The 14,006-nt window shown below is 35.9% G+C and overlaps 1 protein-coding gene across 6 annotated transcripts in view; it reads left to right on the plus strand.

Annotated features, from left to right (window-relative positions):
• Positions 1 to 14,006, plus strand: part of DNAH6 (dynein axonemal heavy chain 6) — a 227,602-nt gene that overhangs the window by 105,204 nt on the left and 108,392 nt on the right. For all 6 annotated transcript variants that reach the window (XM_074196146.1, XM_074196126.1, XM_074196152.1 and 3 more), the window contains 5 exons: positions 5,049 to 5,216; positions 8,168 to 8,316; positions 10,373 to 10,480; positions 11,694 to 12,249; positions 13,770 to 13,892. In XM_074196146.1, the coding sequence (XP_074052247.1) occupies positions 5,049 to 5,216; positions 8,168 to 8,316; positions 10,373 to 10,480; positions 11,694 to 12,249; positions 13,770 to 13,892 (1,104 nt within the window). The remainder of the gene's footprint in view (positions 1 to 5,048; positions 5,217 to 8,167; positions 8,317 to 10,372; positions 10,481 to 11,693; positions 12,250 to 13,769; positions 13,893 to 14,006) is intronic.

Genomic DNA, 14,006 nt, shown 5'->3' on the forward strand with positions numbered 1-14,006 from the left:
ACCTTGGGTTTAGGAGGGGCCTCTGTCTAGTTGTGGCTTTGATGCATGCATGGGGAATGGGGAAGTCCTCTCAGGACTGAAGGGTGCAAGGATATACTTTTTGCTTTGATGAAGGGAGTTTCCTTCCTCCCCCCAGAAGTAGCAGGGGGAGAAAAAAATCAAGGAACTAATTTGTCATACTTACTGGAAGACTGTACAGTCCTTTTATTTCTTCCAGATAGAGCATTGGAAGACCTAAATTCAAGTCCTGCCTTAGACATTTCTCAGCTGTGACTGATCCTAGTCAAGTCATATAACCAATTTCAACCTTGGTATCCTCATTTGCAAAATGGGGATGATAATAAAATCTACTCCGTGCTGTGCACGGAATCAAATGAGATAACGTATAAGACAGTTTTCAAACCTCAGAATGTACATGCATTCTAGCAATTGCTGTAATTATGTATTTTATGTGATTGAGGTGAGGGGACAGATGTGAAGGAAGGAGCAATAGCAGAGGGCATCGCATGCATTGTCCTGGAACAGGCACTGTGCTAAGGCAGGAATCAACAAAAAAAAACCCTGTTTTCAAGGGGTTTAGATCCTAATGGGGTAAAACAACATATACAGAGGAAAACAGACATTAAAAATGTGCATATATAGACATACTTAAAACATCACATAAAAGGAACTAAAAATAACATGTAAAAAGGAAATCACTATTTAAATATATATAAACATAAAAAGAAACTAAAGCAACTTATAAAAAGAAAACAAAAATTAAATATATAGATATATACATAAACAACATAAAAAGTAAATAAATAATATATAAAAAGGAAAATAGAAATATTAAATAGAAATATATATAACCAACATAAAAGGAACTAAAAACAACATATAAAAAAGAAAAACAAAATGTTCCCAAATATATGCATACATACATAAACACTATAAAAGAAACTAAAAACAACAAATGCAAAAGAAAACAAAATATTAAAAACTATATATACATAAATATAAAAATGTACTAAAAAATAAAAAGGAAAACAAAAATTTTAAAAATAAATGCATTTATATACAAAGAGGAACTAAAACATATACAAAGAAAAACCAAATATTAAAAATATATGCCTGTATAGAGGCATTTATAGACAAAGGAAAACAAGTTTTTAAAATATATGCACATATACATAATCACCATAACTGTATGTATCTATAAACATGTATACATAAACAGCATAAAAAGGGAACTAAAAAACAGCATATACAAAAGAAAACAAAATATTAGAAACTTTATGTACATATATACATAAACAACATAAAAGTGACACTTAAAGCAACATGTAAAAAGGAAAACAAAAATTGCATACATAAATGACATAAAAAGGGAACTAAGAACAATATAAACAAAGGAAAACAAAACTTTTTAAATATATGCATATACATAAATACTATCAAAGGGAATTAAAAGCAACATGTAAAAAGGAAAAATAAATATATATGTACATAGACATATATACATAAATAACATAAAAAGGAACTAAAACAACATACAAAAAGGAAAATAAAAATATTAAATATATATACACATATTTTTAAAATATGTGTATATATAAACAGCATATAAAAGGAAAACAAAAATATTAAATTTAGAGCTAGATCATGTATAACAACACAATAGGAACACAACAATTTTTAAAATATATACGTATATACATGTATATGTAACCAACATAAAAAGGGACTAAATACAGCATATACAAAAGAAAACAATAATAGAAACTGTATATATATGCATAAACAAAGTAAAAAGGAACTAAAAACTATATACAAAGAAAGACAAAATATTAAAAATATATTTGTACATAGACATATATACATGTAAAAAGAACCCAAAACAACATATACAAGGAAAAAACTTCAAATATATGCCTATGTACATAAATACTTTAAAAAGGAACTAAAATAACATATAAAAAAGCAAAAATATTAAAAATGTATGCATATATACATAAAAGAGCTAAAACAACATTTAAAAAGGAAAACAAAACTATCAAGAATATATGCTTATGTGCATAAAACTAAAAAGGAGCTAAAACCATAGGAATACAAAAATATTTAAAATAAATGCATGTACAAAGAAAAAAGGAACTAAAAGGGACATTCAAAGGAAATAATAAAACATACACATATATCCACATGTGTGTATGTATACGTGTGTGTGTGTGTGTGTGTTTATATATGAACCAAATAGTGGAATAGGACAAGGTGAGTGCCAGCATCCACAGGGCCATGGGGGCCAGGTTCAGACAATCTGAAACAGGTCAGAGAGAGGAATACATCATGATGGATCCAGGCCCTTTCTTACAATGGAGGTTCCTAGGAGAACTCACCAATTTAGAACTAAATCCACTAAATTCAAATCCTACATGACAGCAGATTCTGTACAAATCTCTTAACCTCCTAGTCAGCTACGTGTTGCAGCAGTGATGACAATGCCAGACCTGGAGTCAGGAAAACCAATCTCCCTGAGTTCAAATCCCAACTTCAGACACCTTCTAGTTGTGTAACCCTGGGCAAGTCACTTAACCCCGTTTGCCTCAGTTTTCTTAGTTGTGAAATGAACTGGAGAAGACACTCCAGAATTTTTTCAATAAAACTCCAAATGGGGCCCCAGAGAACTGAATGTCACTGAAACAACTCAGCAATTATGTATATATTATCATATAAAGACATATACATATACCTAGACACATATATGCCAAAATTACCCTCACCAATTTTATCATCAAACCCATGTTACTAAGCAGTCTTGTTAAGTTTATGACTTCTGTGATGATATCAGGAATAATCCTTGTGACATGGATTCAAAGACACGAAATATTCAACCACATTGCACATCCTGGTGGCAAGATGTGTTGTGATTTTTTCAATATTTTATTTAAATCAATGGATTGTTTATTTAAGATTTTAAATGACCAAATGTATGGATATGTTTCAATAAATTTATTCACTTAATTTTTCAGAGCATGAGAATATTCCCTTATTCATATGAAGAAAACCTTTATTTGTAGCCAACTTTTATAATTCCCAGAACCCCTAGCTATTTGAGAAAAAAATAAAATTCTTAAAACATATAATCCAAAGTAATAGTGAATGAAGAGAAATGGTTGTTGTTGAATACTAAAGACAAAGAGGGAGGGAGGGAGGAAGAGAGGAAGGGAGGAAGGAACGAAGGAAGGAACGAAGGAACGAAGGACGGGGAAGGGGAAAGGGAAGAGTAGGAATGGGAAGCGGGGCAGGAAATGAACGAGCATTTAGTTAAGTGCCTACTGTTTGCTGGGCACTGTGTCAGGTGCTTTACAAATCTCATCTCATTAGATGCTCATAACCTTGGGAGGCAGTTCTTATACAAACAAAAACATGGTTTGAATGGATAGAAAGCAACTCAAAAGCAGGAGGATCTAGTGGAGTAGATGGTTGTCAAGATTGTTAGAATGATTCTTTGATAATATTTGCAGGCAGAGAATGACTTGGGAGGAAAAGTCTAAGAATTATCTCTCATTCTACAAAGAAGGAAATCAAGGCACAGAAGTTAAATTGATTACAGTTGTCTAGTGCTAGATAAGAAGCCTATTGACCTCTAACCCAATGAGTCTATCCATGTAGTAGTAGTGGCAAGGAGATGAAATTCCCCCAAGGGAATAATGAAAACCATGACCTGGACCAGAGTGGGATGACTTAGACTTAGAGCAAGGTTGGGAAAAGAAAACAGAAGAGGATTTCTGGTCATTAAACTGGAACTTCATTGGAGAGGTTGAGATCAAGTAGTTTGGGGTACTGGAAGATTTCAGAGCTGGGCCAGATGGATGCAGCCAACTCAGGGGTGCACAAGGCTGAGCTACAGAGAACAAATAAACAGGACACTGTTGGGTGGATAATATTCCCAAGTGGTTAGCAAGATTTTTGATTCATCAGCTATTCCCTCTAGCATAATTTTTGGCAGATAAATATGTATTATTGCACTGATGATTTGAAATACCTGAAAATACTCTTGGTAGAAAGAAGTTAGATCCCACTTTTACAATCCTTCCCAATCAGTAAATCCCAGAATCTTTTACATGAGACCAATTAGAATATCCTGGTGACCTGAATCTTTAAAAAGGCAAACCCAACTTTTCTCAGAAGAAATACGGACTAATTTAATGAAGACTAGAAGGCACAGGAACTTTAAATACATACATACATACATAGATATTTCGAAAACAGCTCCTGAAAACTGAAAATATGAATTTAAGCAATAACCCTAAAGATGCAGTTCCTCATGCAGTCTTACAAAGATGAGAGAATTAGATGTCAAATCAGTACCTCCTACAAATGTCTTTGAAAAAGGTCTCCTGGGGTGGCTAGGTGGCACAGAGGATAGAGCACCAACCCTGAAGTCAGGAGTACCTGAATTCAAATCCAGCCTCAGACACTTAATAATGACCAAGCTGTGTGGCATTGGGCAAGCCACTTAACCCCATTGCCTTGCAAAAACATTAAAAAAAAAAAGGTCTCCCAACCTAGTAACTTCAAATTCCAAACACAAAAGAGGGGGAATGTTCAAACTCCTATTATAATTGTTATGATTAATGGCTATTAAAAATTCAGCTGCTTATATCCTTATATACTTTGGCTATTAACCTATTGAGGAAGGACTATTATATTCTTAAATGCATATTTCTTATTTATCCTGGATATTAATTTTCATCACTATATTTGTCACAGAATATTTTTTGATGTTTCTCTTCAGATTAATTTTTTGAGAGAAAATGTGTTATTTTTGCTATTTCAATTTTATATACTTTCTCAAAAGGTAAATTATTTGAATTTTATGGCTCTATTTGAGACTGTAGTTGTCATTTTGTTTGGCCATTTCTTGTAATTATTGCTAATTTTGTAGCAAAGGCAGTAAAAGAAAGAAAATAAGTCCATAATAAAAATTACCTGAAGGATATTATCTGAAGATTTTTCCAAAATCTGAAGCAAAAATATTAATATAGTTCTCCATTTCTTTTCAATAGCTCTCTCGATTTCTGTTTGAGGGGCGTGAAATAAAGTTGGTTATGACCTGTGTGGCATTTATCACCATGAATCCTGGCTATGCGGGAAGAACTGAATTACCAGATAATCTGAAAGCTCTGTTTAGACCAATTGCTATGATGGTGCCAAATTACGCCTTGATTGCAGAGGTAAAGTTCCCACAAAAATCAATATAATTTAGAGCACAAAGCATTAAAGTAAGAATTTTAAGCATGTCTTTTTGTTTATCTCATTTGCAATTTATTCCTTTCTAGGCAAAATATTTCCATCTTGGTGAAGGCTTATTATGCATTAGTGTGTATGGAACAAGAACAAATGTTGACATTACTCAAGTAACTGTTTTCCAACCACTTCATTAGCACTTGTCAACTCTTCCAAAGATATTCCTGGGATATTTAGTGACAGTGGGTTAGCTTTCTTCATTGGCAAATTATGACAAAGACAGACAGAGAGAGAGAGAGAGAGAGAGAGAGAGAGAGAGAGAGAGAGAGAGAGAGAGAGAGAGATACACAAAGACAGAGAGAAGAGAGAAGTGGAGAGAGACAAAGAGACAGACCAGCAGAGACAGAGACAGAGAAGGGAGAAATGGAGATAGAGACAGAGAGGCAGACAGACAGACAAAGAAAGACAGAGACAGAGAGAACAAAGGGAGAGAGAGAGAGAGACAGAGAGAGAGAGACAGAGAGAGATAGAGACAGAGACAGAGAAGGGGAAGAGACAGAGAGTAAAAGGAACTATAGAAGATGAAGATAGAGAAATGAAAAGATGAAAATAGCTGTTTTGTTTAGATGTGAGAGCAGAACTGGACATGTGTTGTCTTTTGTATAAAGAACAACCCAGGAGATGAAATTCCCTAAACCACTGCAGGTCATCACCTCTCTATAACTTAAAGTCTTAGACACTTGCCTGGGATGTCAAAAGACTTATCCAGGGTCACATGGCCTGCACATGTCAGAGACAAGACTACAATCCATGCTTTTCCATTTCCAAGGCCAGGACTCTCTCCAATTGCCTTCTTCCTCTCATATAAAGATGTTCACTTACCATAAAGGGGAGTGATTGTTAACCTACAGTAGCAGCCTGGAAGAGCTGCCAGGACTGGAGTCATGAAGACTCATCTTCCTGAATTCAAATCCAGCCTTAGACACTACCAACTCTGTGACCTTGGACTAGTCACTTAACTCTATTTACCTCAATTTTCTTGTCGATAAAATGAGATGGAGTAGGAAATAGCAAATAACTCTAGAATCTTTGCCAAGAAAACCCTAAATAGGGTTACAAAGAAATGAACACAACTGAACAATGACTAAGCAACAAATATTTGAAGTGCTTTAGGGTTTGTATTGCCAGCTATAAAATCAGATTCATCTAAGTTTTGCTTTATTATATTACTTTGCCTTATATTATATAACTTTATAATATACATACATGTGTGTATATATATATATATTTTTTTTTCAACAACTGGTAACATATATAAATTCCACAAGTCTGTATGGCTTTCATTTCAAGGTTTCCTGCCCCTTTCTCAATGTTTTCACACTAGGACACTTTTCAGGAACGCACAAGTTCTTTCTTAAGTTAAGATTTAATTAACTTACAGTAAAACTAGAAAAAAGACTGCTCATATTATTAGGCAACTAGGTGACACATTGAACAGAGTCCAAGGCCTAGAATCAGGAAGACCTGAGTTCAAATCTCACTTCAGCAATTCTTATATGACTTTAGACAAATCACTTAACCTTGGTTTGTCTCAGTTTCATCAACTGTAAAAGGATATAAATGATAGCATCTACCTCTCAGGGTTGTCGTGAGTCTCAGATGAGGAAAGTATTTGTAAACTATCTAGCATGCACCTAGAACATAATAGATAAAAGATAAATGCTAGTTGGTAGTAGTACTAGTAGTAGTGGTAGGCTTAAAAATATTAGTCTTTTGTCCATACTTGTATAGCACAGGTAGGTGGTACAGGGGATAGAACACCAGCCCTGGAGTCAGGAAAATCTGAGTTCAAATCCAACTTCAGATACTTTGTGACATTAGGTAAGTCACTTAACTCTTACTGCCTCTCATCCTGATTCATGTCTGGTTACAGGGCCCAGATGGCTCTGGAGGAGAAAATGAAGCTGGTGACTCAACACAGCCCTACCCTCACGCAAACCTAATTCACATGCATACCATGACACCATCTCCCTGATGTCATGGTCTTCTTTAAGAAAGGACAAACATCATATGTGTATATATGAAAGCTATCATGGTATAGTAAGTCGGCAGCCGATTTCAGAGTCAGGAATAACTGTCTCAAGTCCTGATTCTGATACATGCCATTTGTGGAACCCTGGGTAAGGCACATAACCTCTCTGAGTACCAGGAACTGCTCTCAGAGTACATGTTGCTGAGAAAGTGGCCATCTGCCTTGGTAGAGTATTTTCTGTACCACTGAAATCACATCTCTCTGTCTCTATCTCTCCTCCCCTTTCTCTTGGTCTCTTTTTCTCTGTTTCCTTCTCCCACCCTTCTTTGTTTCTCTGTTCATACATATGTATACATCAATAATATGTGCATACATATACATACATTCATATATGTATTCACACACACATACATACATGTGTATTTCCTGCCTAATAAAATGCAGACTCTTTGAGTAGAGGCATGGTTTTCATTTTCAGCTCTGAATCCCTGGATCTGGATTCGAGTTCCTCTTTGACACAGATTGGATGTGTAATTCTGGAAAAGTGATAAGAAGATGTCACTTTCTTTTAGCAGACAAGAGTCTGGGGGTTCCCTCACCTAAGAATTGCCTTTCCTTTCCCAAAAAAAGTCACAGATCTATCCCCTGACCCTATTATGCCATTTAACCGGGAGGGAGCTTGAAGTCAACATTACTGCTACTTTTCCTGTTGAATGACTTGGAGAATGATAGTGAATCTTTTTGTACATTTACTTGTAAAATGATATAACAATTCACAGATAAATTATATATGTTACTGAGTATCTTAGTAAGGTTCCTATTTAAAAAAAAACATAAGAAACATGATGGTATTAGAGTGCTGTTAGTATAGAAGAAATTGCTTAATATGTTTTTTTTTTATTCTAGGTGATTTTATATTCAGAAGGGTTCGAATCCAGCAAAATCCTTGCAAGAAAAATGACTCAAATGTATAAACTTTGTAGTGAACAGCTCTCTCAGCAAGATCACTATGACTTTGGCATGAGAGCAGTGAAATCTGTCTTGGTCATGGCTGGGTAAGAAAATCCCAAGTAGCCCAATATGTTGGTACGGTATCACACTCAAATGCTGTCACAAAATGGGCTGTATCACCCCATCCTGAGGCTCTTCACTGTTAGGCTAAAAGGACCTCTATGTGCCCCTGAGGACTAACCATTCTCTACTTTCTCATCTTCACCAATGGTTCACACTTGTCCCATCCTGTCTTTGAAGTACAGTCCTTTTTTTTTTCCCTTTGGTTTTTTGCAAGGCAGTAGGGTTAAGTGACTTGCCCAAGACCACACAGCTAGGTAATTATTAAGTGTCTGAGGTCAGATTTGAATTCAGGTACTCCTGACTCCAGGGCCTGTGCTCTATCCACTGCACCACCTAGCTGCCACCTGAAGTGCTGTCCTTATAGGAATTTCAAGTATACAATGGAAATGAGGGAATTCTAGGACCCAAATAATAGACAGTTGGAGTAAGTCTAATACATAGAATGAATATTCTTAGGTCTAGCACGGTATCTAACATATAGTAAACTCTGTGTTGTTGTTCAGTCATTTGGGGCATGTCTGACTCTTTGAAACCCTATTTAGGGTTTTCTTGACAAAGATATTAGAGTGGTTGGCTATTTTCTTCTCCAGCTCATTTGATAGATGAGGAAACTGAGGCAGAGTGAATCTGGATGTCTCACAGCTACTAAGTGTCTGAGGCCAAATTTGAACTCAGATCTTCCTGATTCTAGAACTGGCCCTCTACTGTACCTCCCAAGCTGCCAGGATAATAAGCACTAGGCTTCCATTATTTCTATTTCAGCAACCAGTTAATCAATCATTTGTTCCATCTTTTGAAGGGTAAAATTATCGTGAAAAACAAATCACATGTTTTTTTCACATGTTCTGATTTTGGCACAGAAAGAGTGACTTCCTCTCTAGATAATTAAAATCTCCATGACTAAAATATCATGACTGGTTCAAGCTCCTTAGCTAAGTTCTCCTTCTCTCTATGTGGTGCATAATATGGCCTCAGTTCTGTTTCTCCATCCATTTAGTCTCTCCAAAACATGTTTCTCCCCAAGAGCAACATGAAAATATATCCTCCACATGCACTACCTACTCCACTTTCCCCTTTTATCTATTCTTCCTATTGAATAATGTCTACTCATTCAGTGCCATGAGGGCCTCAGTGATAACAATAACAATAGTTGTCCTGTTGGAATAATATCTGGAATTCACTGCTCTTTGTTACCTATCATTGGTGCATTTGCATGTAGACTTTGAAATCCAGGGATTTCACAACAGACTCCTTTTCTGCATATTTTTTCCCTGTGAATTCTGTGTCTTTTTGGCTACAAGTCTAATCATGTTGGATGGACTATTCCATGTAGTATCATGTTTGGCAGATCTTTGTGGGCACATTCTTCCCTCCAACGTCTTTTTAGTTCAAAGCCAACTTGATCAAACCAACATACATTTATTTACTGGCAATCACTGTGCTAAGTGTGAGGAATGCAAGAAAAATGCAAAAGGCCATTCATGCTATCAAGGAGCTCATCTTAAGGGAGAGAGATATGCACAAATATGCAAACAAACATACACACACACACACATATATATATATATATATATATATATATATATTATAATTTCAGGAGGAAGACTCCAGATTTTAGGGGGGATCAGGAAAAAATAAGACTTCTAATAGTCAATCCTTACTATTCTTTTTAATTTTACTATTACTATTAACTTTACTATTCTTTTTAATTTTAACTGTGAGTCACCATTCTGTGTATCCACATTCCCCTGAGAGTAAATGCATAGTAACTCTAATTAAAGATAAATATCTAATATCTAGAGTTTGCAAACGCAAGCATACATTATCTCATTTGACCTTCCCAACAATCTTATGAGATCAGTACAGGGGATATGATCATCCCTCTATCAAAAAAGGGGAAACTGGAACTTTTAAAGATAAAATGATTTGCTCATAGTCACACAACTAGATTAAGTATCAGAAATGGGATTTTGTTTAAGCTAAGATTTCAGAATCTAACAGTTCCATTTTTTTACTCTTTCTATCTCCTAAATTCAGGTCCCTCAAGAGGGAGAACCCAAACCTAAATGAAGATGTTGTTTTGATAAGAGCCTTGAGAGATTCCAATTTACCCAAATTTCTTACAGATGATGCTCTTCTCTTCAGGTAATGTTATGAATGGTCATTTTCTTTTTTTGTATAACATAAGAAAATAGTTATGCTCTTCATTGACTGAAAACAAAATATCTCTGGGACAGAAAAAATTGTCTTCTATTTAGTTGTTTTTCTTAATAATAGAATCATAAAATTATCCTGTTTTGAAAGACCAGAATTCCATATATATGGACTTTTCCACAGATAATTGTAATTTCCCTGAGGTAGGAAACTTCCAGAATGAAGCTTTCTCTGAAATAGAAGCTATTTTGCAATATGGCAGGTTTCCTGGAAGCAGTGAAAAGTTAATGCCTCACCCAATATGTCAGAGGCAAGACCTGAACCCTTGTCTTCCAGACTCCAAGGCCCGTTCTATCCAGGATCACCTTCTGAAGACTCTCATCTTTAATCTCTTCACCATGTCTTTTGGTGGACACATCAGTTTTCATAGGTTCAATTATCATCTGTATGCAGATGACTCTCGCATCTAAACTTCTATCCCTACATTTCTCAATAACTTGAGTCCTGTACCACTGACTCACTAGTAGACATTTCCAAATGAGAGATGTAGGGCTTGATTAATGATAAAAAAGAGTCTCCTTTGCAAAGAGGGACAACACTGTTGGATTGTTTTTAATTTTTAATTTTTCTTTTAATTTTACCAGTCTGAAAGATTACTTATGTCTTAAGGTCCTTGTCAGTTTCTCGTAGTGTATCCTGATTGTCTCCTTAAAAAATGCAGACCTTTGTTCCAAGGCTATGCAGAATGAAGGAACTCATCTTCTCTATTATGAAAATATCACTGTGAACAAGAATGCTTTGTTGACTCCAGTGTATTAACTTAGTCTCCTCTGACAACAGCTCCAGTGCTGTGCATTCATCACTTAAGAAGACACTGGGAAATACAAAGATAGTGTCACTCCTTCAAGAGGTTTAGATCATGCTGGAAAGACAAAATTAGCACTAAATATAGCATGATACATTATAGGTGCCATATCACACATAATTATACATTCCTAGCAGTTGTGCTCCAAAAGTTCAGGCAAAGGGATACCAGCAAGAAAAAAATATATTTTCAACCATTTGAATATTGCAAATATGAAAATCATAAGAAAAATAAGAATAAGAAAAGAAAAACAAGATATAAAATAAATATTTAAATATCCAAATGGGTAACCATGTTTTCTGACTGGCTTAAATTTTGTTTCTTTGCTTTTCTTCTTAGTGGAATTATTTCTGATCTTTTCCCCGGAGTTCACATTCCAGAACATGATTATGGTATTCTGCAGTCGACAATTATAGACATCATGATTGGACAAAAACTTCAGCCCGAGGCCTGTATGGTTCACAAAGTTATTCAACTCTATGAAACCATGCTTGTAAGACATGGTGTCATGCTCGTTGGGCCAACAGGTGGTGGAAAGACCACAGTTTACAAAATTCTTGCTGAAACCTTAGGGGTATTGAATACTATGGAAATTGAAAATTCCTTTTATCGACCAGTCAAAACATATATTCTGAATCCAAAGTCCATAACAATGGGTGAACTGTATGGGGAAGTGAACAATTTAACCCTGGAGTGGAAAGATGGTTTAATGGCACTAAGTGTCCGAGCAGCAGTGAATGATACTTCAGAAGACCACAAATGGATTATCAGTGATGGGCCAGTAGATGCACTTTGGATTGAAAATATGAATACTGTTTTGGATGACAATAAGATGCTTTGTTTGGCTAATAGTGAAAGAATTAAGCTCACCCCTCATATCCATATGATGTTTGAGGTAAAGTATGACTATTTCATTGCTTTGAGCTGATGTATTAGTTACTTTAGGATGTGAGGACTAGATTTCTATGATTCTGTGGACCTGTCCATTTTTTTCTAAACTTATTTCTTCTCTGATGGGTATTTAAGGCTCTTTATAACTTAACCCCTTCTAACCCTTCCATTCTGATGCTTGACTCTCCACCATTTCCTTCCTTGTGAAATTACCTTCCACCTATATTATATATGTACATAGTTATTTGCATGTCGTCTCATCAATTAGACTGTGAGCTCCTTGAAGGCAGGATTTTTTTTTATTTCTCTTTGTATCACTAGAACTTAACATGGCACCTGAGATAGAGAATTGATGAATTCTTGTTAAGTAACTGACTAAATATTACTTGGTCTGCTCTGTGATAGGAGAAAGTAAATCAAGTCAGAGTATGGTCTAAGAAAGAATCAGGGTCTGCAGATAAGCATCTAGTGCAGCCAGCAGACAAGGAGGTCAAAGACACATAGTATATCTGGCTTACTGAGCCCAGATCAAGAATACAAGGCTTACAACTAAAAGGAGTAGAGGTCAGAAGAAGATAACTGACCTCCCAGGGAAAGGAGGGTCCTTGAAGGACATGACTTTGAAGAAGAGGTGTCACCATCTGTTTGACAGCTGCACCCCAAGATCAAGGGACTTTTCCATCTAACTTGCAGCTGAAACTTTCTTTATGTGTGGTCTCCTCCATTAGAATGAAATCTCCTTGAGTGTAGGGAGTTCTCCCTAGTTCAGGACAACAACTGGCACCTAGTCAGTCCTCTATAAATGCTTATTAGACTAGATGACCTTCTAGCTTTCTAGCTCTAATCTAGATCTAATCCTGTGGTCCTACCAGGCTGTGCCAACTAGTGCCAACTTCCTTGATGAGGAAAGGACCAAGACCACCTCTGGACATTCTCACCTTTTTTCTTATATTTAGGTAAAATGTTCTGGGTTTGAGGTTCCATGGTAAAACAGGATAATGAGATCAGAATAATCCAGAATATATTTTCAATAGTATTTCCATCCAAAGCAGACCTAACATAATTTGCTTTTATGAGATATTTCCTCAAACCTCTAGTCATTCAGTTTCTGTGCATCTGCTCATTTGCCTTCTCTGTTCTTTCCACAGCTCATTTCTACTTCCATTCTTCCTTATCTTGCCCTCCCAGTCCACAACCTGCCTCCACTGAAGTCCTATCATGGCATCTTTTCTGATCCTATCTCCGACCCTACTCCTTTCTCACATACAAATAGTGTTATGCAAGTGGTGCACAGGCCAAAGGGGCTGGAAAAACGACATTGACAATTGTACCTCCATGAAATTTAGATGGTGAGGGAGAACTTTTTCTTGTTCTGACAGATTTCCTTTTTCACCCCGTTTCATCACTTTTCCTTTATCTTCTTCTGACTTCACTTAAACTGTATTAGCTCACCCTTAGCCAGACTATGAGGGGCCAACAATATCATAAGTAGCTTTTTTCTAGGGTTTGCTTCTCCCATCTCAGGTACAAGATCTAAGGGTTGCCTCTCCCGCAACAGTCAGTCGCTGTGGGATGGTGTATGTGGATCCTGAAGAGCTAAAATGGATGCCATACGTCCTAACATGGAAGTCATCTTTTTATGAGCTAGTAAGTTTCTTATATGACCATTTAGAATTGATGAAAGCTATACTGAGAATGGTATTCATTTAAAAATACTTTAAAATAATAATAATCAATAACTAATAATAATTTTGGAATGCT

The sequence above is a fragment of the Macrotis lagotis genome, chromosome 1 (assembly GCF_037893015.1).
Source record: "Macrotis lagotis isolate mMagLag1 chromosome 1, bilby.v1.9.chrom.fasta, whole genome shotgun sequence".
Lineage (NCBI taxonomy): Eukaryota > Metazoa > Chordata > Mammalia > Peramelemorphia > Peramelidae > Macrotis > Macrotis lagotis.